The sequence below is a fragment of the Loxodonta africana genome, chromosome 13 (assembly GCF_030014295.1).
Source record: "Loxodonta africana isolate mLoxAfr1 chromosome 13, mLoxAfr1.hap2, whole genome shotgun sequence".
Taxonomy (NCBI): domain Eukaryota; kingdom Metazoa; phylum Chordata; class Mammalia; order Proboscidea; family Elephantidae; genus Loxodonta; species Loxodonta africana.
In genome coordinates this window covers 52,975,069-53,000,688 of record NC_087354.1, presented here as the reverse complement: position 1 = coordinate 53,000,688, position 25,620 = coordinate 52,975,069, and the positions used below count along the sequence as shown (strand labels likewise).

Genomic DNA, 25,620 nt, shown 5'->3' with positions numbered 1-25,620 from the left:
GCCAGCTTGAGTTGTCCATAAGTCATATTGTTCCTTAACCCGGGGCACTGCCCCTGCTCTTGAAAAATCGATCCCTTGTGTTTAACAACTTCAAATAAAATTGGTAAGATTCTTGAAACCTGGAGAAAGGCCAGTTAATTGCCCATTTTTTACAAATTGAGGTTCAGAGAAAGTATCCAGCGATTTACAGAAATAAGTTCAGCCCCCTCTCAGGTGGCAGGAGGAGGTTAAGGGATCTTCAGTGGGCTGCTTTTCTTAAATTTAAGCACATGAAAGTGTGCTCGTTCAGTTAAAATACCTTAGAGTCAAGAACCCTTAACCTTTGTTTGGTTTGTATGTCTTACTAATTTTACTTTGGAAAAGGTTTAAAAATACAGATAATAATAGCAACAGCCATGTGCCACCATCTGTAACTAATATTGTTAATTAACATTCATCCTATTTGCTTGGGACTCCTATGTTTTAAAGAAATACGTTAATAATAATTTTGTACTCCTTCCCAATTCCGTTCTTATTTTCCTCACTTTAGAGGTAAATGGCTGACATGATTTTAGCATTCTTAATTTTGGGGGATCTTGGGCCCCTTTGAGCTGTGCACCCTGGGCCATTTCCTGCCTCCCCCTTCTTGCCTCAAAGATCCATCAGCACATACACAGGAAAAGTTCTTTAAACCGCTAAGAGCGTTCGCACCCAGACACCCGGCTGGGACCCTTTAGCATCTGGAGACTCCAAATCCTTTACTTTGGAGAATCTAGTCCAGTCTCAACAATGGAATCTAATTTGAGCCGGCTCCCCGCTGCATTGGAAGCTGCTGTAGGAAGCCTGAGAGGTGCCCATTTGAGTGGTGTTGACCTCATGTGTTTGCTATTTGCCAGTTCATCACGGGGGATTTGGATTGTAGGACAGGAAGCAGTCACTTTGCCTCTGCAGCAATGACAGTTCAGTATTTATGTAAAGCCAAGGCATGGGATCTCTGGCACAGCTGAAATTACACTCACTTCCCAGCAGAAGTTTAATTTTTTTCTGTCTGTTGCTTGCTATTAGAAATCGTAGAACTGCTTTCCTCCCACCTTTTCCAAGCTGGGGTGCTTTACCATCTAGCTCTTCCTTTCTTCGCAGGTCGTAGTACACAGAGAAGGGTCACTTTCTCTCTCCATCAAGGGCTCTTTTTGTAAAGCTGTGAGTTTTTAACTGCGACTCTGGTAATTTAAGTGAGTCCCCCCACCATATCCTCAACCCTGCTTTTCAGCTTCATTGAGGCGTAACTGATACACAATACGCAGCACATACTTTGAGTACTGACGTATGGGCACATCTCTGAAACTGTCACCACCATCAAAATCATGACTGTCTCTGTTGTCCCCTAAACATTTTCAGGCAACTGCTGATCTGCTTTCCGTTATTATAGATTAGTTGGTGTTTTCTAGAGTTATATGTAACATGTACTCGTTTTGGCTGGCTTCTTTCATTCAGTGTCAGTATTTTAAATTCCATCCTTGTTGTTGTGTATCAAGAATTTGTCCCTTTTCGTTGCTGAGAAGTATTCCATTGTACAGATATATCATAATTTGCTTATCTGTTCAACTGTTGATGGACATTTGGCTTTTTGCGAGTTTAAACTGCTAAGAACATTTATGTACAAGTCTCCATATTGACATATATGTTTATTTTTCTTGAGTAAATACCTAGAAGTGGCATGTCTGAGTTGAATGTTTAACTTTTTTAGGAAACTACCAAACTGTTTTCTGAAGTAGTTGTACTCTTTTACGTTTCCACCCTCAGTGTATGAGAGTCCCAGTTGCTGCACATCCTTGCCAACACTTGGTATGGTCCATTTTTTTAATTTTAGCCATTTTGGTGGGTATGTAGTGGTATCTCATTATAGTTTAATTTACATTGTTGATCATCTTTTTTGTGTCTGTTTCCTACCCCTATATCTTCAGTGACGTGTCTGCTCAGATCTTTTGCCCATTTTTATTGGATGGTTTATCTTTTTATTACTGAGTTTTTAGAGAACTTACTCTAGAGTTTCTAGATGTAAATTCTTTGTCAGATATGTGTTCTGCAAATAATTTCAGGCTATTTCTTTTCATAACAGTGTTTTGGGAAGGGGGTGACAAATGTATATTATAAAAAAAAGAAGATGACAGCATTGCAGAGAGTTGAAAAAACAGAAAAATCATGTGCAGATAGAATTAGATACACATGAAAGTAAAACAAAAGTTAATATCTCACATGAGAAAGTGCTCTCGATCATTAGCCATTAGAGACATGCAAATTAAAACTACGATGAGATTCCATCTCACTCCAACAAGGCTGGCATTAATCCAAAAAACACAAAATAATAAATGTTGGAGAGGCTGCGGAGAGATTGGAACTCTTATACACTGCTGGTGGGAATGTAAAACGGTACAGCCACTTTGGAAATCTATCTGGCGTTTTCTTAAAAAGTTAGAAATAGAACTACCATACAACCCAGAAATCCCACTCCTCAGAATATACCGTAGAGAAATAAGAGCCTTTACACGAACAGATATATGCACACCCGTGTTTATTGCAGCTCTGTTTACAATAGGAAAAAGCTGGAAGCAACCAAGGTGTCCATCAACGGATGAAAGGTTAAATAAATTATGGTATATTCACACATTGGAATACTACGCATTGATAAAGAACAGTGACGAATCTGTGAAACATTTCATAACATGGAGGAACGTGGAAGGCATTATGCTGAGTGAAATTAGTCAGATGCAAAAGGACAAATATTGTATAAGACCACTATTATAAGATCTTGAGAAATAGTGTAAACTGAGAAGAACACATACCTTTGTGGTTACGAGGGGGGGAGGGAGGGAGGGTGGGAGAGGGTTATTTACTGATTAGTTAGTAGATAAGAACTGCTTTAGGTGAAGGGAAGGACAATACTCAATACACGGAAGGTCAGCTCAACTGGACGGGACCAAAAGCAAAGAAGTTTCCGGGATAAACTGAATGCTTCAAGGTCAGCAGTTCAAGGGCAGGGGTTTGGGGACTATGGCTTAAGGGGACTTCTAAGTCAACTGGCAAAATAATTCTATTATGAAAACATTCTGCATCCCACTTTCAAGTGTGGCATCTGGGGTCTTAAATGCTAACAAGCGGCCATCTAAGATGCATCAATTGGTCTCAACCCACCTGGAGCAAAGGAGAATGAAGAACACCAAGGTCACACGATAACTAAGAGCCCAAGGGACAGAAAGGGCCACATGAACCAGAGACTTACATCATCCTGAGACCAGAAGAACTAAATGGTGCCTGGTCACAACCAATGACTGCCCTGACAGGGAGCACAACAGAGAACCCCTGAGGGAGCAGGAGAATAGTGGGTTGCAGACCCCAAATTCTCATAAAAAGACCAGACTTAATGGTCTGACTGAGACTAGAAGAATCCCGGCAGTCATGGTCCCCAAACCTTCTCTTGGCCCAGAACGGGAACCATTCCCGAAGACAACTCATCAGACATGGAAGGGACTGGACAATGGGTTGGAGAGAGATGCTGATGAAGAGTGAGCTACTTGTATCAGGTGGACACTTGAGGCTGTGTTGGCATCTCCTGTCTGGAGGGGAGATGGGAGGGTAGAGAGGGATAGAAACTGGCAAAACGGTCATGAAAGGAGAGACTGGAAGGAGGGAGCAGGCTGACTCATGAGGGGGAGAATAAGTGGGAGTATTTTTATAGAGTAAGGTGTATATAAGCTTATATGTGACAGACTGATTTGATTTGTAAACCTTCACTTAAAGCACAATAAAAGTTATTTTAAAAAAAAAGCATGTATCTCAGATATTAAGCATTTGAGATAAACTGAACATGTCCATTTGCAAAAGTTGTCCAATTATTTTTTAAATTACAGTCCTACTTCCTGTGCTAATCTTTCATTTGCATGCCATGTTTATTTTCTTCTTTTAAATGGCCTTAAAAAAAATTTTTTTTTTATCGAGATATAATTTAAACACCACAAAATTCACCCATTTAAAGTGTACAATTCACTGGTTTTTGGTATATTTACAAAGTTGTGTAACTATAAACATGATATAATTTTAGAACATCATTGCAAAAAAAAAAAAAACTTCATGTCCATTAACAGTTCCTCCCCCCACCCCCTACTCCCAGTCCTAGGTAACCACCGATCTACTTTCTGTCTGTCTAGATTTACCTGTTCTGAACTTTTCATATAAATGGAATCATACAGTTTGTGGTCTTTTGTTCCTGGTGTCTTTCACTTAGCAATGGTAGTTTTGAAGTCCACCTATGCTGTAGCATGTATCAGCGCTTCATTCCTTTTTATTGCCAAGTAGCATCCCGTTGTAGGGATAACAGTGTCTTCTGAAGATCACAAACTTTTGATTTTGATGAAGTCAAAATTCATTAATTTTTTTATTTTATAGTTTGTGCTTTTTGTGTACTATTTAAGAAATCTTTTTTATTTTTTCAAACTCAAGGTCACTAAGATTTTTTCTTATTCTATGTAGTTTTTATTCTTATATTTAGGTTTATGATCCATTTTGAGTTAACTTATGCATATAGTGTGAGGAAACAGTCATGGTCCTAAAATGAAAGAAAAGGCTCATTTTCTTGCATATGGCTACTAATTGTTCCAACGCCATTTGTTGAAAACTTACCCTGTGAGTTCCATTGGCACCTTTAGTGAAATTCATTTGGCCCTATGTATGGATTTATTTCTGAACTTTTTTCTACTGCTTTGATTTATGTTTATCTCGATGCCAGTATCACACTGTTTTGATTACTGCACCTTTACAATAAGTCTTGAAGTAGTTTAAGACTTCCAACTTTTTCTTTCTCAAAACTGTTTTGGCTATCTTAAGTTTTCTGCGTTTCTAAATAAATTGTAGAATTATCAATTTCTACAAAAAAATCCTGCTGGAATTTTGATTGAGATTGTATTGAATCTATAGATCAGTTTGGTGGGAATCAACATCTTAACAATATTGACTCTTTGAATCCGTGAACATGGTACATCTCTCCATTTATTTAGGTCTTTAATCTTTCTCAAAAAGATACTTGTAGTTTTCAGTGTACTGGTCTTGCACGGCTCTTGTCAAATTTACCCTAGATATTTCATAACTTTTTATATTATAAATGGTATTTTTTTTTTTAATTCGTTTCCAATTTTTTCTCGCTAATGCCATAGAGTCGCTATGAGTTGGAATCGACTTGACGGCTGTGGGTTTGTTTTTTTTTTCTTTTAATATATAGAAATACAATTGACATTTGTATATTGACCTTGAGTACTGTGACCTTGCTAAATTCACTTATTAGTTCTAGTAGCTTTTTTTGTTCAATTCCTTGGAATTTTTTATATAGATGATTATACCATCTGCAAATAAAGACAATTTTACTTCTTCCTTTCCAATCTCTGTGCCATTTATTCCTTTTTCTTCGCTATTGCACTGGCTAGGAATTCTGGTGTAGGGTGCAATAGAGGTATGAGAGCGGACATCCTTACCTAGTTCTTGATCTTAGGGGGAAGGCATTCAGTCTTTCACCATTAAGTATGAGTTTCCCCACCTGTCACTGATTGAATTGTGTCACCCCAAAAGATGTGTCAACTTGGCTAGGCCATGATTCCCAGCATTGTGTGGTTGTCCTCTGTTTTGTCATCTGATGTAATTTTCCTGTGTTGTAAATCCTAAACTCTTCCTGTGGTTAATGAGGCAAGATTAGTTTATGTTAAGAAGGATTAGGGTGGGATTTAACACCTTTATTCAGGTTACAGCCCTGATCCCTGTAAGGGGAGTTTCCCTGGGATGTAGCCTGCATCACCTTTTATCTTACAAGAGATAAAAGGTGAGAGAAGCGAAATGAGAGATAGGGACCTCATGGCACCATGAAAGGAGCACCAGGAACAGAGCATGAGAAGCTCTTAGACCAGGGGAAGATTGATGACAAGAACCTTTCCCCAGAACCTATGGAGAAAGAAAGCTTTCCCCAGGAGCTGGTGCCCTGAACTCAGACTAATAGCTTCCTGGACTCAGAGAATAAATTTCTGTTTGTTAAAGCCATCCACTTCTGGTGTTTCTGTCATAGCAACACTCGGTAAATAAGACACCACCATACCCTAAACTCTGCTTATTTGTGTTGGTTTAAGCACTGTAGAGACACCATTTAATGATTCCAGTGGATCGCTTAGATATCCAGACCCTGAAGCCATAATCATTATCCACCTGGTGGCCTTGTAGCAGATACTGTTTCAGCCACATACAGTACAAGAATTTTAAAATTAAGTAGTAGTAGATGCCACCATGTGAGCCTAAAGCAGTGGTCCACAGCTCTGATTGCATGAAAATCACCTGGGGGACTTTAAACAATCCAGGTGCCCAGGCCACACACCAGACCAATTCTATCTGAAGCCCTTTGTGGGCATTAATTTACATAATCTCAACTTAAGTTATGAGGAAAGGACTGTTGTTACCCCCATTTAATAGATAAGCAAACTGAGGCTTAGAGAGAGGATAACCAGTCCAGGGTTACACAGGTATTTTGACTTCAGAACCTGTTCTTAACTGAACTCTTTGCCCACTTGCTATATTAGGAAGTAAAAGCTCCCCACTTACCCACCACCTCTCCTTGGTTCTAATGTTCTTTTGAGACTGGCCTAGGGAGCTGTCACACTGAGACCTGTTCCAGTAGTGTCAGTCTGTTATTCATTCATTCGTTCATTTTCACTCACCCACAGGTCTGTGCTATGTGTACGGCCTAGGGTGAGAGAACAAGAATAACACACCAGCTGAAATCTTAGAATGATCGCAAATACAGAATAAAGTTAGAAGATGCAAGAGGAGGGAGGATGGGGATAGATGCGTGTGACGTGATGCTCTAAAACCAGCGACTCATCAGTTTAGTGTATAACGTAATGTCCTCCATGCTGGGTGTGTCTTTAACACTCCAGCCCTAGACTTTTTTTACTAAGCTTCCCTAGTAGTCATAGTATGGTGGGGTCAGGCCAGGGTCCGTTTTTGCAGACTTCTGAGAGAGAGGGACTTAGCTAACCAGGTGAAAAAGGGCATGGGACACTAAGAAGAGAATGAACGTTTAATGAATGTCTGCTGTGTTCCTGACACTGTGCAAGCTTTTTCCCATGTGTTACTCCATTTGATCTTTACACCAGCCCGGGAGGAATAGGTATTATTCTGGTTTTACAGATGTAGAAACAGGTTGAGGGATTCGGTAATTTGCCCGGTGTCATAAACCAGTAACAGGTGAAGCCAGGTTTGAACACAGGTTTCTCCATTTCCAAAGCCCATTTTTCATCCCCTGCTCAGAGGCTCCAGAACTGTCCCAAGACAGGCAGCTCTGGCACTTTCCTCCTGACTACCTTAAAATTTCTAAATCTGAACCCTACTGCTGGGAAACATAGGGAAGAAGAACAGAAAAGAGTGTTGGGAGAGGAATTTGGAAAATTAGAAAGGATGAGGATGGTGCAAACTGAATTGAAAACCATGGTGGAGGGCCGTGAGGAGCTCTTGTCCCATCTCCAAGGTCTGTTCTTTGAAGAATTTGAGAAGTCAGTGGGGGGTATCCTTTAAGTTGGATGGGAGTTTGAGGTTTTCAGTATCTTTTTTGCCACTAGAAAAAAAAAATGAGAAACAAATTTTAAAAACCTTTGAATTAGTTCAAAAGAGGGCAAATGAGCAGTACTTCTCCCAGGAGAACTTGAGATCGAAACCCTGGAAACAGATTGTTCTTTCTGAGTCTCCAGATCAGGTAGTTGTTGCTCACTTGGGGATTTTTGTCTCCAAGACCCCACCTGGGTCACGCAGTCCCTGTGACCCCAGTTTGTTTTGTCACAAGCACCGGCTGGCCTGGGGCTCTTGCGCTCACTCAGAATGTTCTTACCCTTGGGAATTTTTGTAGGCATGTTACTTGTTTTATGCATCTTTAGGACTTCACCTCCTTTATGACATTTGGGAAATGTGTCAGAAGGGACCTTAGAGACACCCCTGACTGGGCCCAACTTTTCATTTCTCACACGAGGAAGCTGAAGCCCAGGGAGTTTTCAGCGTTCCTTCTCAAGATTCTGAAGTCTCTTTGGGTCAAGACGCAATTTACACGCAGGATGTCACACGCACTCCCACCAGTAAGGGTGTGCTTCACGTGGTTACCACCCCCTCCCCCTTACGCGTTTGACTTGTTTTTTACCCATAGATTCTTCAGAAACCAACCCCAGAGCTCAAGCATCAGTTGGCTGCTTTCTCCAAGCGAGTCGCTGGAGCGGTGACTGAGCTTATCCAGGCGGCAGAAGCCATGAAAGGTAAGTAGGAGTCTCTCGCATATTCTTGTCCCTGGGTCAGCATCGCCGGCACCTCCCTGAAGCAGTGCTAGCATGGTGGGCTGAGCGGAGCAAAAGCACAGCTAACGGAGGCCCTTTCTTGGCAAATACGGTGAGAAGAAGGATAGTGAGGTACTTTTTTTTTTAAGCAAACTAGTATAGATTTGATTTAAAAATTAATGTTCCCCTGAAGCAAGTCTTCTCTCAAGTCTTTATTTTAAAGTACTTCCACTTACATAGCATAATCAGCTGAGAACCACTCACTTCTCTCTTTAAGGATCCTACCGTTTATTTTTATGTACGTTCTCATTCATCAGAACATTCATTCTTCAAATAATGCCCTCATGTTTAGAAAATGGTGCCAAGTGCCTTGTTTGCACACCCCTTCATGGCCAAAAGAAAGCAGTCAGCTCACTGGGAAAAAGTTTTTCTCACAAATGTTCCTCCCTTTGACTTGAGGTGAGTGGCTATTATGTGTTCTCAGGAGAAAAGAATGGCAATCTCTGAGGTCGGCGTATTCTAGAGTCTCCTGAGGATGCTGACCTGCATTCATGGGCTTGAAGTTGGAAGTCAGAATAAGGTTTCAGCGAGCCTTGTCCATGAGATCTTGACTTTTGAAGCTGTTATTGATGGCTGCTCCTGTGGTAGAGGTGTACAGAGAACTGATTTAGAAACCCAGGATCAGGAAGGCCTCCTGCATCCCGATCATCTTTTGTGAGAGCTAGTGAGATAATCGCTTAGGACAATGCCAGCAGGCAGTAGGCTTACGGAGTCACCCTCCATGCACATCCAGACGTTGTTCTTAATTAAGTACCTTGTGGTCTGCAGCTATTAAGAATGACCCTCTTTTGGACTGATTTTAGGAACAGAGTGGGTGGACCCAGAAGACCCAACTGTCATTGCAGAAACAGAATTACTGGGGGCTGCGGCATCCATTGAGGCTGCTGCTAAGAAGTTAGAGCAACTGAAGCCAAGAGCAAAACCAAAAGTGAGTATCCGTTTCTGGTTGCTTGTCTGATGTCAGTGAGTCTTCTGGTGAATGGCTATGGGATGGGGTAGGTGTACTGCCACGCGCTTGTCTCCTTCCAGGTGGTTAGACTAGCATTGGATTCTAAGCACCATCAAGCTGTAAACCTGTCCTACCTGCCGATCACCTTTCTACAGGGCATGGAAAAAACCAGTGGGTGATTCTTTCAAGCTAACCACCCATAACAATACCTTTGGGTATCCAGAGGAAGAGTAGGGGCATTTACAACCTTGATTTGTTCTATTATATGAAACAGGTGTTAGATACGTCTCTTAGAAACTCCCTGTTACTGAATATGAAGTTTTCAGCCTCTGAGTTTCTGGTTTCCATTATGCTTTTTACAGAGAAATAGCAGTGCTGGGTCTGTCCTTTTCTTAAACTCAACGTAGGGCAGGTGAGTCATAAAAGTGTATCCATTAACAGACTTTTCCAGTAGTGGTGGAGATTGTGGTTGGCTGATGGGTTTTTTCCAACTATTTTTGTCAACTAGATAAGTATCTAGAACTTGAGATCATGAGTATACGTTAAGAGAAACAACCATATAAAAAAAGAGATATTTTTAGATTAGGCAGTAAGGAGGACAACTATTAAATAAAAGGATTATGGGCCAGGGCTGTCCAGGGGCAAAGGTCAACTCTGTTAAGAAGTTGTAACCCCCCAACACACACACATTCACCCCACCCCCATTGCCTATCTTCAACATGAAAATGTGATCCAGGGGCCTCATCTTCTTTCTATTCAAGCGAGTTCTCACTAGTACCTATAAACCTTACCCACCCCTTCCGAGGACCCGAGTACATTAAAAAAGATAAAATCTGGCTCCTCCTGTCAAAAAAAAAGTTGAATCTCCCAGTTTAGATGTGCTTAAAATTTCATATTTTTTGTAAGACCAAAGGATGGATACTAACAAACCATTCAAAAGCGGTTCCTGGGCCAGTGCTGTATGTAAAATAGACAAGCATGTGGTCAGTCTAATAAGCTCGGAAACATTCTTAACACTGTGGAACTCTTAGACTCAATCTCTTCATAGTTGTCCTATCCTTGGTAAAGGCATTTAAAAAATTAATTCCTCATCAAGATGTAGTTCACAAGTTTTGGCTTCTGATTTTTGGATTCACCGGCGTTTTCTTTGCTGGCCTCTAAGCTGAGGGTCCTGGGTTGTTTGAGATTGTCACTGTTTTTCCTACAAGCTTAAGAGCAAAGTATGGGTAGAAGGAAAATTCCTTTTCCCAGTTATGCCTTTGTTTCTGCTTTGTAAATCAAGTTAATGGTAAATGGAAATGTGCCTTGAACTTCAGAAGCAACCATTGACTAAGATTTAGAGGTTTGGAATTTAATTTGTTTTTCCTTTTCTTTATGTGCTTTATCGAAAGCGGCCTCTCAGGAAAGAGTCTGTCTGCGAATGCCTAGGCCATGTCAGTGACACTTTGCTTCTGGAGAATTCACCTGATGCTAACTTAGAACTAATGCTTTACCGTATTCCCGGAATTCCTGCTCTTTCCCTTTGTCCGTCTGCAGGGTCCCTCTGAGCTCTTGTGTGTCTTTGAGTCCTGGTTTCCTCTGTCCAGCCGTGTATTTACCTCGTGATTCTTGAGCTGAAAAGTTATTAGAGTTCTTCCCCTGTAGGATTGTGGTTATAACAATAAAATGAGATGATGTAAGAATTTTTAATAACAATTCGATGACATAGACTAAGACTCAGTAAATGCTGCCTGTATCACATCGTTGTCATCACCATCATCACATGTATAAGCTACTGGAGACTTTAACCCCCTCCTAGGAAGAGGCCTGAAATAGAAATTACTCTGTAGGCTCCTGAGCTGATGGCCTGAACAACAATAAAAAATGAAAAGAAAAGAACATAGTTCACACTGTTTGAGCACCAGGTATGTGCCAGGCAGTCCTCTGGGTACCTTACCTGGATAAACACGTTTGGTCCATTCAACAAGCCCACGAGGCAGGTACTGCTATCATCCCAGCAAGTCAGAGGCTCCGAGGGGTGCGTTACCTTGCCAGGGCCCAACCGCCATGACTGAGCTAGGAGGAGTGGGTGAAGGCACTGGGTGGCAGTTTCAGTCCGGTATCAGTCCTCTCGTGCCGACCCAGCGTCAGAGGGGCAGTTTGTGGTTTACCCCTGTTCTTTGGGACATTAATCCCACCTCTGGGAATCTGCCCCACTGACGAAACCCAACAGAGGAAGAGAGCTCTGTGTCTGTGAGACACCTGCTCTTTGCAGCCTTGTTTGTAGCCGTGAGAAGTTGGGTGTGACCTAGGTGTCTCCTTGAAGACGTGTTGTGAGGTTATTTGAAATAACGGTCAAAAGGACTGTGTAGCGTGAAGAAGATACTTATGCTGTGAAAGCAAATAAAAACAAAAAACCCAGGATGCAGAATTATATATTCATTATGATGACAACTCCATAAAAAATGCTATGTATGAAGGAGGAGACAGATGAGGAACCACAAGGATCATGGTGGAGCTGGGGCGATGGGGAAGAAGTTTTACAAAACAGGTGTTTTCCAAATGACAGCGCATAAAGAATTAGTGGTGGCTGGTGGCGGGGGCTGGAGAGCACTCCTTACAATCCTCTAGGACCGCCTGGCCTTTGCACGTACAGTGGGGTTCTCACAGGAACGCTGAGGACTCCTTCGGTTCAGGTCAGTGTTAACACTTCGGGGTACCTACGTTAGGTCAGTCTCATCTGTATTAGGAAGGATGCCTGGCACTTCTAGAGTCTTTTAGGATGGTCCGAATCCTTTTTCTGCCCATAACCAGAGGCTCCTGCCACATGGATTATATTTTCTATAAAACCATTTTGAAGACACCTAAACCACAGGGTTTGTGCCTGTCTGGGAGTGCCATCCACATTACAGTAATAGCTATGTGAAATAAAATATACCTTTGCCTTCATAAAGGAATTTTCCCCCAGTTAAAAAAAATCCCCAATCTGATACCATAATCAGCCAGGCTTGTGAGGTTATTTGTTTCTCCCCCACCCTCTCCTATAACTTTAAAAGCAAAAAACCCAAACATCCCAAGGATACTATAAATAGTTGCTATTACACCCCTATCCTTACAATACCTCTCACGTGCATACACACATACACATAGTCTCAATATAAAGTGAATATTCCCTCCTTCCATAACTGGGGGGCATTTGCACTGTTGGGGGGAATAGTTTTGGGAGAGGCAATGGTTTTATGTGAGTTGTTCTGCTCACATTCTCAGGTTGCCTGTTTTAAAAGTGGGATGGTCCGTGTGCTGGCTTTGGCTGTACATACACTAAACATGGGACAGTCCGTGTGCTCGCTTTGGCTGTACATGTACTAAACGTGGGATGGTCCATGGTTTAGGAAGATGATGGCTAGCGTAGTCCATCTCTGGCCCTTACAATTTAAGCATCTCTTTTTGCCTGGAATCTCCTAGCGATGAATTAACAAAACAAATTTGCACTGTTGAATTCACCTTTTGCTTGGGAAGATGGTGTGATGGCAAAATGAGAATATCAGTGAGCCCTGGTACATGGTATTGCTAATGGTGCCATTTCCACACTTGCAGACAGACCTGTGACTCCAAAGACAGGTAAAGGAGTTGTGGCAGTGGGTGACTACCCCCACAGCTTTAGCCTTCAGTACTGTCTAGTCTCAAGCGCAGTCATACCTGGATGCCTTTTCTGCAGGCCTCTGTGTGATATGTTTGATATATTAGGTTGTTATTTAATCCAACTATATATCAAACATATTCCTACAGTGTCTTGCCCTGTCTCCGGGGGTGCCTAATATAGTTTATGAGGAACAGGGAAGAACATGATAAAATCACAAGTAGATTTTAAATCATCATGTTGTATATTCCATTTCTTGTAACATTTGAGACCTGTATCAGTATCGCTGGATTACTTGATTATTGTAGAAACAAATCTTGGTTATCGATGTTTCATAAGGGCTTGAGATAGTATGTACAACTTAGATTTGTGCAGTAATAGATTTTTAAGGAATATGCTTGGGGGAAAAATAGAAAGTTTGAACCCAAGTTTGTGGCATAGGATCAAAGTCAGAATTAGAACCTCCAAACACACTTAGATTTACATTTTGTTTTCATTTTGGTTCCATTTTTATCTTGATCCACAATTTAGTGATTTTCCTAATCGAGGTTTCAGTTAAAATTCAAGAAGCACAAACCAGCTGTCCGTAACTTCCTCTCCGGTCCTAATGACAACATGGATAAACCATATCAGCCACGCCAGCTGTGTGGATGGCGGGTTATTGGGCTTTATGGGAACCTTGGTGAGGCCTAAACATTTGTTAATACAGGTCATGTAATGTGGACTGCACTCTGTCTGTTGAGTTTCCTGTTATGGGTTAACTTGTCAGTGGAGGTTGATAATATTTAGAATAAACCAACAGTCACAGAATAAATCCATAGCCTAATTGGCTGCAGCCAGAAATTGGGGATTATGATATAGAAGAAAATTTTTTCTGATACCTAACAGTCTTCTTTTGGTTGGTTTTGACTGTGAAGTATGTGTGAGCTTATTCTAAGCTCTCCCAACAAAAGACTTCGTGAGCACTGTTTTCTGGGAACAGAGCTACTTTGCTAATAGCTCAGTTTTTTTTTTTTTTTTGAAGGAGAAACGCTGTTTCATAAAGAGCATTCCTAAGGATGTGTGTGTAAGCGACAGCCCCACGTGGGGGGGCCAGCCGCTGGTGTCTTAGTCATCTAGTGCTGCTACAACAGAAATACCACAAGTGGATGGCTTTAACAAAAAGAAGCTGATTCTCTCACAGTCTAGGAGGCTAGAAGTCCAAATTCAGGGTACCAGCTCTAGGGGAAGGCGTTCTCTCTCTGTTGATTCTAGGGGAAAGTCCTTGTCATTAATCTTCCCAGTCGAGGAGCTTCTCAGCGCAGGGACCGGGTTCAAAGGACGCAATCTGCTCCTGGCACTGCTTTCTTGGTGGTTTGAGGTCCCTCTATTTCTCTGCTCACTTCTCTTTATTATATCCCAAAAGAGATTGGCTGAAGTTGCAGATTAATCTTGTAGACTGAGTCTACATAACTGCTGCTAATCCCATCTCATTAACATCGTAGCATAGGATTTACAACAGACAGGAAGATCACATCGGATGACAAAGTGGTGGACATTCACACAATACCAGGAATCATGGACTAGCCAAGTTGACAAATATTTTGGGAGGACTCAGTTCAATCCATGACATGGTTTAAGCAGGACATCTGTAGGAGCCGTCTCCCAGGAGCTTACAGGTGAACGCACAGTGTCGGACTCAGACAGTGGCAGCAGGAAACGATGACCCAGGGAGGAAAAAGTAGTGTTGGGGTCCCGGCTTGTGGAGTTACCAAGTGGGAGCTGAGCAGTGGTCTGTGTGTGTCAGCAGAGGCTCTTTCGGGCTGTTTTCAAGATGCTACCTGAATTCCTGCCAACATTGTTTTTCATTTTGAGTTCAGTTAAAGCTTGTCTGACTAAGACGTGATGGAGAAGAGACACCCCAGCGTCACCATGGATAAAGAAAAACGTGGTCTTGAGAGGACTTTAGATGAAGTTTGTCTATTTAAACGAATGTGACTTCCTTATGTCTTTCGGCAGTTTTGCTGTTGACCAGCACTCTCTATATCGATTCATATGGTGAGTGGGGAAAGGCAGCCATGTCCAGGGAGAAGGATTAGCAAACACAGCATTTCTGTATGGCTAAGTTGTGGGCTTCAAGCTCATCTTCTGCTGCTCAGTACCAGGTCAGGAGACACAGGGAGTGAAAAGCAGAGGTGTACTGGGAACTCGGCCATTACATGTTCCCAAGTGACTCCCTGCCATGTGGAACGGTAGGTCCTGTCAGGTGCTCCCAGAAACAGCTAAGGTTCCCATTGGAGGCGCTTAAGATGGAGCAAATTTATCTTAAATTTTTTAAAGAATTCTGTTATCTTTTCTTTGCCCATGCTTTCTATGTCTCAGGTACCCTTTGGGGGTTTTGTTTGTTATTGGCTTTTTGTTTTGTTTTGATTTGATTTTGGAGAATGAAACAGTCTTTAAAGTGTTTTGTTTTGTTTTTCTTATTAAGTGTAAGTAGTGATTAAAAGTCCATTTCAGTGGTTTTAGTTTTCATTTTAGGAAAGAAAAAGTCGTAAAACAGTGGATACCATGGGAAAACCACTCCCAGAATGCTAATGGCGCAGACTTTGCGAGCTCAGGCTTTTTGGGTGGATGTTGCACAAGCTTGCATTTATTGCACATCTGCATGCAGAGGCTGGGCCCTCCCCTGTTGGCAGGTGCCCTGGCACCTACTTGGTCCATTTATGGTCTCCCTGGAGTCTTTCCTGAGATCAGGCCAGCCTGAGGGATCTAGGCCAGCTGTCCATTCTGCAGTCTTGGCCATTGCATTTGTTCTGGGACATTTCATTTTTATCAGAACTGGTGAAGATGTTGGTCCTCTTAGGGCCAAACCACCTATACCCATTACCCTGGAGTCAATTCTGACTCATAGCGACCCTACAGGACAGAGTAGAATTCCCTATAGGGTTTCCAAGGAGTGGCTGCTGAATTTGAACTGCTGACTTTTGGGTTAGCAGCCAAGATCTTAACCACTGCACCACCAGGGCTCCAGCTCATCTATAGATCCTCCAAAAGAGAAGCTGATCTGGCTTGTGAACACTTTGGGTCTTAGGGTACAGGCTAAGGCCTCCCCCGAGACGCCTCGCAATTCAATACCAGGAGCAAACTAGTAGCAGCCAAACCCACTACAAAAAAGGAGAAAGATCCCTGCTCCAGCTCAGGCTTCAAGTAGCAGAAAAATGCCTTGTTCCTGTTGTGAGTTCTAGGGGTTTGCTTCTTCCCCCTCCCTAAGAACATTCAGATTACTTGCAAAATGTTCACACTTTAAAAAAAAGATTACTATAGCCAAAGGTTTTTTTTTTTTAAGTTTCTTATATAAGCCTATTTTTAATAGCAAAGCCTCTGCAAGCCTTTCCGTTAATACAGAACAAAGCACAGTTCCTAGCTGGAAAGATGGTGCCATGAGTTGCTCTTTGGCTTATTTAGCCAATTGTGAGAAAAGCCATCACTGTGTGTGTCAGCTGTCAGCAAGGCAGACCCTTAAATGAGATTTTCGGGGAAGGAGACAAAATCCAGGGCAGTGACCCTTTGGCCACCTCTTATGGGTGCCTTTGGCTCCTTGAAGCCTTTCCCAAGAGGAATCTCATCAGCCCTCTAACTCTAAAAGATGAGCTCTGTAGAAGACCAGCCGAAGGAAAATGCCAGCAAATGGGTGCTGAGACCTTTCTCGAAGCTACCAAAAAGCAAAGCTGACTGAGAATAAATCCATCCTCAGCTAGAGTCTGCCAGACAGTCCAGGAAAGACAGTAAGAGCTACAGTGACCTGCCCAGTAGCAGTAGCCTTTTCAGGTACATTGGGATGGCAAAGAGAACAGAGCGTAAAGGATGAGAAGATAGATTCAACCTTTGGAGGCTGCAGCTAAAGCCTTCATTAGGGAAGCACCATCCGCGGAGTCTTTGTTTCTGCATCTCTTTACACTTCTTCCCAGCACTATTTTTTTTAAGAGTGCCACTTAGCAGACTGCCACTTTATTTACATCTGTATGCAGGACCAAACATCACAAACTATGAGTGCCAGTTGAGGGGTCCAGGCAGAGTATACAGTTAACAACCCACAGCCTTAGACGGGACAGGAGCCGGCACACCCATCTGTACATTTGTCCCCATAATTCAGGAATGGATAGTTACTAATATGGCCGCTCACTCTACGTATTTTTCCTTCTCTTACCATGTAAGTTGTCCTCTGGCTGAACTGTGGGACTTCAGAAACTCGTTCTTTAATGCAGACATTCATTCAACAAATGCTTACCACGTGGGCTGCTCTCTGCCTGATTTTGCATTCCCCAAAACCAAACCAAACACGTTGCCGTTGAGTCGATTCCGGCTCATAGCAACCTTATAGGACAGAGTAGGACGGCCCCATAGGGTTTCCAGAGAGCGGCTGGTAGATTCGAACTGCTGACCTTTTGGTTAGCACTTGAGCTTTTAGCCACTGCACCCCCAGGGCTCCAATTTTGGGTTAGTGGGACAGAAACTGAATAAAACACAGTCCGAGCCTTGAAGGAGATCACAGTCAGGTTAACTGGAGTTTGTTTTTCTTAGTCTAGGCCAGCATTTCCCACAGAGCAGTCCATAACCAGGACCCCTGGGTGGTGCGTGTGGTAGCTTGGCGGTTCGGAAGACAGGCCTATCGATCTGCTTCCCAAAGGTCACAGACTTGAAAACCCGGTGGGGCAGTCCTACTCTGCACACGTGGGGTTGCCGTGAGTTGGAATTGACTCAACCGCAGCTAACAACGACAAAGTCCGTAGCCACCTCCATTAGAAATCCCTCCGGGTCTTATTTCCAGGAATGAGGATGTGACTGTCCTAAACCTTTCCTAAGCCAGAGCTACGAGCTGAGAAACCCGGGTCCTGTCAGTAAAAAATCTCAGCTGAAGAGGATCTTAAGAGACCAACCAACTCACTCTCTGGTGAGTAGATGAGAATGAGAGCCCAGTGAGAGGAACCTGGCCTCAGGGGTTCACGGGACCCTGGTCTCCTGATTCATCCCCAGGGTCTCCTCACAGCAGCTCCACTTTGCTGTTCTTTTTCTCCCAGCTACAGTGGAGATTACTCTATTAATAAATCCTGCTTTTTAATTGTGATCCTTTTATTTAGGAAAGCCCTTCAAAAACCAAGTTGATTCTGTTTCTCTCCTTTTTTATAATGTGGTTACCCTTAGGTCCTCTTTCCCTTCTCTTCCCGCTCTCACAACCCCAATTTCAGATTCCATTCTGGATGCTGGTGGGAGATAAAGGTAATGGGGAACTGAGTCTCCTTGGCTTGGGGAGATCCCATTTACTCTTGGATTGGAAATTGTATGTGAGGATACATTAAGTGTTAGTGTCTACTTTTGGCAAGAGGGGGCTGGTGAGCATACAGAAAGATACAGGTGATTTCTTTTCCACCATTGGATCCAGCAAGCAGAGGCAGGTGTCATCATGGGACCCTGCCAGAGCATAGCACCTGACATTCCCCTTCATTCTGCCGATCCCTGTTGCCATCCCAGGGAGTTGCGTTGTGACTTTCTTGGGAAATTCTCCAGTGGCTTTCTGGTCAGAGCACATGTCTCCCAGAGAGAAGACTCTTTTCTGTGTCCATTTGAAAACAGAGATGCTTTGGAAAGAAAAATAAGCATTCATCAAAGAGCATTACAGCACTTGCCATTGCAAGAAAAATCTGTGGGTGTCAGACCTATTTCCAAGTTGAGTATTTCAAGCATGTGTTGTACCAAAAAAAAAAAAACCCAAGGCAGCGGAAGACGTGGGAGAGGCCCTTCAAATCAGTTGTGATGAGATGGTTCTGTCAGATCCATCCATGCGAAGAGTTAGCACTTAATTTTAAGGAAACTCCATTTTTGTGAATCTTAAAGTTTGGGAAGTTAGATATCTGCTCACCAAGGATTGCACACCATAAAATAAACTCAGTCTTGGAAGCCATGGTGTCGCTGAGCCTACCTGAGACGCAAGTCTGGGAGACTTCGATTAGCCACCAAGGGCTTTCATTTCCTCATCAGCAAAATGAAGACAGGTCCTAGGGCCCATGTGACTCAACAATTCTGATTTCTCCAGTGCCTTTTTCTGTTACATGCTTGACTTTATTTTGCAGAATGAATTTCCAGACAAGCTCTTAATCTCAAGGTCATTAAATAAACAAATACATCAGAGCCTAATATAATTTTTTCTGCATCTATGTCTGAGTACCTTTTATGCCAGAGTATCTTATAATGAGTCATTTTCATACTTCAGTAAACAAATTTGTTCACCACCATTCCAGCACCTCCTCCCCCCAATAATAAAGGAACCCCAAATCAGTCCAGAGGAACTGAATCCAGTTCTGTTCTATATGGTCCTAGAGCAGGACTCTGCCAGAAATAAAGAATATCCAGCCTCTGAGAACGTCCAGATGCTGCCATCTGTCTGTCCTTCAGAGCCACTAGGTGTACATTGAAATTTTATTTTGTCAATATGGGCTGTTAGAAATGAGACCGGCATCCTTTATGGCTCAAAATGATCCTGTTAAAAACTGGGAACTGGAAAAAAGTGGTATCCCTCCTGCCTGATGTTTCACATGGGCCTGTTAGCAAAGCTGCTTAGAGCCTCCGACACTGGAATCGTCTCGCTAAATCATTCCTGTTGATGCCTTAGCGGCTGGCCCAGGCAAGAAGAACACCATTTTGGAGTCAGCGTGATTTAGGTTTAGATTCTCGTTCTGCTTCCTGCTGCCACGTGACCCTTGGGCCCAGTAGTCCACCTCCCTCTCACTGAGGGAATAAGGATCACGATAACTACAGTATTAAGTTGTGTTTCTTTTTTGGGAGAATTAAGTTAATGTATGTGGAAGTGCCTAAGAAAATGTTGGCACATAGCACAGGCGCTTTTGAAAGTGTATTGTTATGTCTGACCCTCCTCTCTGAATGCCTAAACGGTGCTGGCTACGTTGTCAACATGTAACATTCCATATGGAACCTCACCACCTTGTCTTAGGGTGATAGAATGTTACTGCCGCAGGGGACCTTGGAGCTCATCTTCAACAGCAACAGAAAGTGTTGTCATCGAGCCAAATTCCAACTCATAGCAACCCTATACCAAAAAAAAAAAAATCAAACACACAAACCCATTGCCATCAAGTCAAATTCTAACTCATAGCAGTCCCTATAGGACAGAGTACAACTGCCCCACGGGGTTTCCAAACCTGTAAATCTTTATGGAAGCAGACTTGCCACATATCTCTCCCATGGAGCAGCTGGTGGGTTTGAATTGCCTACTTCTCGGTTTGCAGTCAGGCAGTTAACCACTGCACCACCAGGGCTCCTTGCATCTAGTCTGACAACCCCAAATTATGATGCTCCACCTCCCACCCCGGGACCACAGTCTTTACACTTGCCTTACGCCCCCAAAGTTTCTCCTCGACTTCCTGGGTTCTTTAGGCCACGGAGGACATGGTAGTGGTGAATTAGATGGGAATCCTGATGACCTGACAGCACCTACGCAGTGGTGCCCAGTGGTCTTCCCAAGGTGGAGCCATGCCTCCATACTCCAGGTGACTAAGAGTTCTACCCTGACGCCATGTTGCCTTGATTCCTTTTCTACCACTGGGTGACCTGTGGCTGGCATATAACTCTCTCCTTGCCCGGCCACAGAACTGCAAATGCTGTTTTGCTTTTGTGTTTCCCACAAAAAGAAAAAAAGCCATTTGACAACCCACAGCCATCTTTACCTCTTTTCAGCCCACTTTCTTAGCTTTAAGCTCTGGGAAAATACCGTCACCACTCATTTGATTTTTTTCGTATTATTTTTTGTTTTTTTTATCATTGATGCTGATGACACTGTTTGAGCATGTCGTATTTGTCGTGATTTTATGTTTACTTTAGTATTCTGGTCCAGAAAACCAGTCTGCCGTTTAGAATTTTCTGTTTTAAAATTCGCGTCGCATAGCAATGCTTACAGCTTTTATGTTCTAGAATAGGGCAGGGAGGCAGCAGGTGAAGCAGCAGCCTGCCAGCCTGGGCATTTCCACCCTGGGTGTAGTTCGTCAGCAGAAACCAGCAGGCAGGTTGGAGAGCCAGGGGACCAAGCAGTGAGTAGTTTGGTAGAAAGTGCCCTTTGTGGAGATGAATTGTATATGACACTGTTTTCTTTTGATTATAGCAAGCAGATGAGACCCTGGATTTTGAAGAACAGATCTTGGAAGCCGCTAAATCGATTGCTGCTGCCACGAGTGCCCTGGTCAAATCAGCCTCGGCAGCCCAGAGGGAGCTGGTGGCCCAAGGCAAGGTAGGTGAGCCCTGGCGACCAAGCGGTGGAACGTGTAGGGAGAGCTGCCAGGGGAAAGATGGAGAGCTTTTGGCCCGACCACGGCAACACACACCGCGCCTTCCCTCACCCAAATGCCAGTTCTTGCCCTGACTCACGGTGAACTCTGTTTGCTTAAACCTGACACACAGAATGGTTTGGTTTCCAGGCCTCTCAGCTGCTTCTTGTTAAGGAAGGTATTCCCATCCAAGCAGTGATCAGGTCCTGAGCTAGGTGTTTATATTCCCGCTGTGCTGTGTGCTATTTAAAGACAAAACTGCCCTGTTTTCCTGGAGGATGACTTTGTGAGCACCGCAGTTAGGGGCTTTCTGCTACCTTTTCCCAAATCCAAATTGCTCCATTCACTGTGTAGGACCGGAGAGCTGAATGCTGTCCAACTTCGCACTGTTCGCGTTTTCTGGAGCACATTGACCAAAAGGCCAGTCTGGTTTTAAATCTGAGATTTTTCAATCTGCTTCATCTCAGCCCACCCGTAAAAGCATAGTTCTTTTCTAAAGAGCCAAAGGATTAACAGTACATTAGACTAATCCGGGGGGCAGTGGTAGTTGAATGGAAGAATTCTCTCCTTCGGTGCGGGAGACCCAAGTTCAATCCCCGGCCAATGCACCTCACGCGCAGCCACCACCCATCTGTCATCGGAGGATTACGTGTGGCTATGATGCTGACCAGACTGCAGTAGAGTGTCCAGACTAAGACAGACTAGGAAGAAAGACCTGGCAATTTACTTCTGAAAATCAGCCAATAAAAACCCTGTGGATCACAATGGTCTGATCCACAACTGATCATGGGGATGGTACAGGACCGGGCAGCATTTCGTTATGTTGTATGCCGGGTCACCACGAGCCGAGGGTGACTTGATTGATGAGAGCTAACCACAGTAGACTAATCCTAGGTATGAGAGGGTCTTCCCGTTTAAAATATCCCATCTACCCTATAGTCCCATATAGCACTGAACTGCCCCATCTGAAGTACGCCTTGCAGAGAGCCTCTCAAACAAAGAGCCCCTACAGAAATCCTGTCAGGTGGTAGGCCTGAGTTTTGGTTTGAGAAATTGGGTCACCGTGATGGTCAGTCACTTCTATGTGATATCAGAAAACCTTTGCTGCCAACATGCTTATAGATGGATATGCTTGCTTTGACCTGAGAACTTGTAACACAGACAGGAAGTTACACCAGAACAGAGGCTGTTCACCTTCCTCCAGGAAGTCTTCCTTTCTTGCGAGCACAGCCATGTTTTAGTCTACGCCCCACACTTAGGCTCCTCTTTCCAAACCATCACGTGGTAGTCAATACTGATCCGTGTCCACCTCCCCAGCTGGCATGCACTCTCTTGTCACGCTTTTCATTTATCCCCTGTAGATCTAGCCGAGTGCTGACCTTATCATGGGGACTCAGCAGGTACTTGTTGACCAGTCAACAAGTAAAGACCAGAAATGAGTCATTGAGAGGAACATTCTACCTAAAACTTTCCATTTCTTTCAACCTTGCTAAAGAGCCACCTCTATGCCAGACAAGGTCCCTGGGTGGCGCCAACAGCTTGCACTTGACTAGTAACCTAAAGGTTCGTGGTTAGAACCCACCCAGCGGCACTGCGGAAGAAAGGCCTGGTGACCTGCTTCCATAAAGATTACAACCAAGAAAGCCCCACGGAGCAGTTCTACCCTGTAACACATGGGGTCACCATGAGTCAGAATCGACTCAATGGCAATGGGTTGTTTTGTTTTTTGTTTTTTAATGCACCAGATGGAGCCCCTGGGTGGTGCAAAGGGTTAAGGTGCTTGGCTACTAATCAAAAGTTGGAGGTTTGAGCCTACCCAAAGGCTTCTTGGAAGAAAGACCTGGCTATCTACTTCCAAAAAATAAGCCATTAAAATACAGCCCTATGGAGCACAGTTCTACTCTGACACATGTAGGGTCACCATGAGACAGAATCAACACCGTGGTAACTGGTTTGATATGTGCCAGACACCTCGCTGGATACTACAGAATCAAACTTGAATATGACAGGGTCCCCATCCTCCAGGGAATTTACGTTCAGGCATTTAATAAGTTGGTAATGGAGTTTCCGCTGGATTTGGGTGAACTATTTTTTTATATAACCTTGCAATTTTACCTGACATTCAGCAAGCCCCATAATAGGGCCTGTCATTGCTGATGGATCCCCCGTTTCATATTTAAAATGAGATACTAGCCTCTTACCGCTCCAGGCACCTCCTGCAGGTGTAAAGGTGTTTCCTCCAGAGTCTGGACAGAAAATGCTTCGCGTGCTGCCATGACCTCTAAATAGAAATAAGATCATCTTATCCCTGCATCTGCCTCCCCATCACCCCTGGCAAGATGACCTGTGTTTCCTCAAGACCAAGCTCTGCACTCAGTTGTGTGGAGCAGGGCGCCTATCCTTTTTTAACATCACCTGCCAGAAAAGTCACGTGGAAGTTTTCAGAGCCAGTAATTGGGAGAGATTTAAGTTTGCAAGAGAGATTTAAGTTTGCAGGAGACCTCGATGGCTCTGCCCTTGCAAGATAAGACCTGTGACTCCCATGTTTTAAATGGGAAAAGGTCAACAGGAAGTGAGTATGGAAAGCCAGCCATTGTTTCATTGTTCCCTGTGACTTCTCAGAAGTGCAGGTGTTGTTTTCTGCTATTAAGATGGCCCCATGCACAATAGAATAAAACCCTATCTGGTCCTGCACCATCCCCATGATTGGTTACAAATCTGATCATTGTAATCCATAGAGTTTTTATTGGCTGGTTTTCAGAAATAGATTGCCAGGCCTTTCTTCCTGCTCCATCTTAGTCTGGAAGCTCCACTGAAACCTATTCAGCATCATACCAACATGCAGGCCTCCACTAACGGACGAAGGGTGGCTGTGCGTGAGGTGCGTTGACCATATGGAAAGCGAGAATTCTACCACTGAACCACCAAATACCCCAACAGACATGCGGTATGGGGCAGCTAAACAGAAGCCGGTCTCAGTGCTTCTCATTGATTCTTCGGGGCCCAAATGGAGACTAGCCAGGCCCTGTTGGTACAGTCATGCAGTGGCCAGGGTGCTCCCTCCTCAGGCTGGTGCTGTTGGTGGGAGCACTGGGCAGTGCTACGTGTCCAACAAGATGTTTGTACCCCCTAGTCCCAGGGCAAGGTAAGGCCTGAGGGGGCTGCCGGTGGTCTTGGGCCACCCAGCTGTCACTGAAGTTCTCTCAACTACACTTTCTAGGTCGGCTCCATCCCTGCCAACGCGGCAGACGACGGACAGTGGTCACAGGGGCTGATTTCTGCCGTGAGTCTTCTCCCTCCTCCCCATTTGCTTTGTGAGTCCCCTGGGAGAGCCTTGGGCCTTGGGTCACTTGTCCGTTAACCGTCCCCAGGCCCGGATGGTGGCAGCAGCAACCAGCAATCTCTGCGAGGCAGCCAACGCCTCTGTTCAGGGACATGCCAGCGAGGAGAAGCTCATCTCATCCGCCAAGCAGGTCGCAGCTTCCACGGCCCAGCTGCTTGTGGCCTGCAAGGTGAAGGCCGATCAGGACTCGGAGGCCATGAGGCGGCTACAGGTAATGGTCACTGATGCTGGTGGGAAAATTCTCCTCTTGGAGCGGGTAAGTGTCACCAAAGGGGATTGTCCCACTTCCTTGGCATGACCCTCCAGGCCCTCCATCAGCCAACCCGTCCCACCTTCCAGCTTCATCTTCTTCCGCGGCCTTCCATGCATCCTGCACGTCTGCGCCACCAAGCTGACATTCTCTACCTGCGCCGCCTACTCTCAGGCCTTGGGACCTTCACTCAAGTCTTGACTCTGCCTAGAAGGTCCTGACCCTCTCCCTGCTCCAGCCCAAACAGGCCAACTCCTACTTGTCCTTCGTGACTCATGTCCGGTATCACCTCTTCTGGGAAGCCCTCTCTGACTCCCAGGCCTCAGGCCATCAGTCCCTCCTCTGTCCTGCCAGAGCCCCCGGCCAGGCCACCCTTACAGCTCCCATGACATCATGCCACTGTGCTGATTTGGATGTCTGCCTTTGGCCAGGCTGTGGCATCTTAGGTGCAGATACCACATCTTCGTCCTTGCTTCTCTCGTGCCTAACATGGCACATGTTTCAGAGCTGACCCTCCTTCAGCATTTGCTAAAAAAGGGGGTGAAAGGACTGAGGAATTCCCATGAGACTGTGGCTCGGGTTTCCCAGATCTTAGAGAATATGCTTGTGAAGGTGACAAGTCCTCCCCAGTGCATCTATTTTTTCCTGGTTGTTTTAATGATAAAAAAAAAATTATAAACACAATAAAAGAAATGTTTGAAAGAAAAATCACATAGCCTCAGCATCTCCACACCTCAAATGCTTTCACTTTTTTCTCTGGCTG

The 25,620-nt window shown here is 44.1% G+C and overlaps 1 protein-coding gene across 2 annotated transcripts in view; it reads left to right on the top strand.

Moving 5' to 3' along the window:
* The window catches only part of TLN2 (talin 2), a 393,238-nt gene that overhangs the window by 362,231 nt on the left and 5,387 nt on the right, over positions 1-25,620 (top strand). For both annotated transcript variants that reach the window (XM_064267460.1, XM_064267461.1), the window contains 5 exons: positions 8,201-8,306; positions 9,188-9,312; positions 21,102-21,227; positions 24,485-24,547; positions 24,636-24,818. In XM_064267460.1, coding sequence (XP_064123530.1) covers positions 8,201-8,306; positions 9,188-9,312; positions 21,102-21,227; positions 24,485-24,547; positions 24,636-24,818 — 603 coding nt within the window. The remainder of the gene's footprint in view (positions 1-8,200; positions 8,307-9,187; positions 9,313-21,101; positions 21,228-24,484; positions 24,548-24,635; positions 24,819-25,620) is intronic.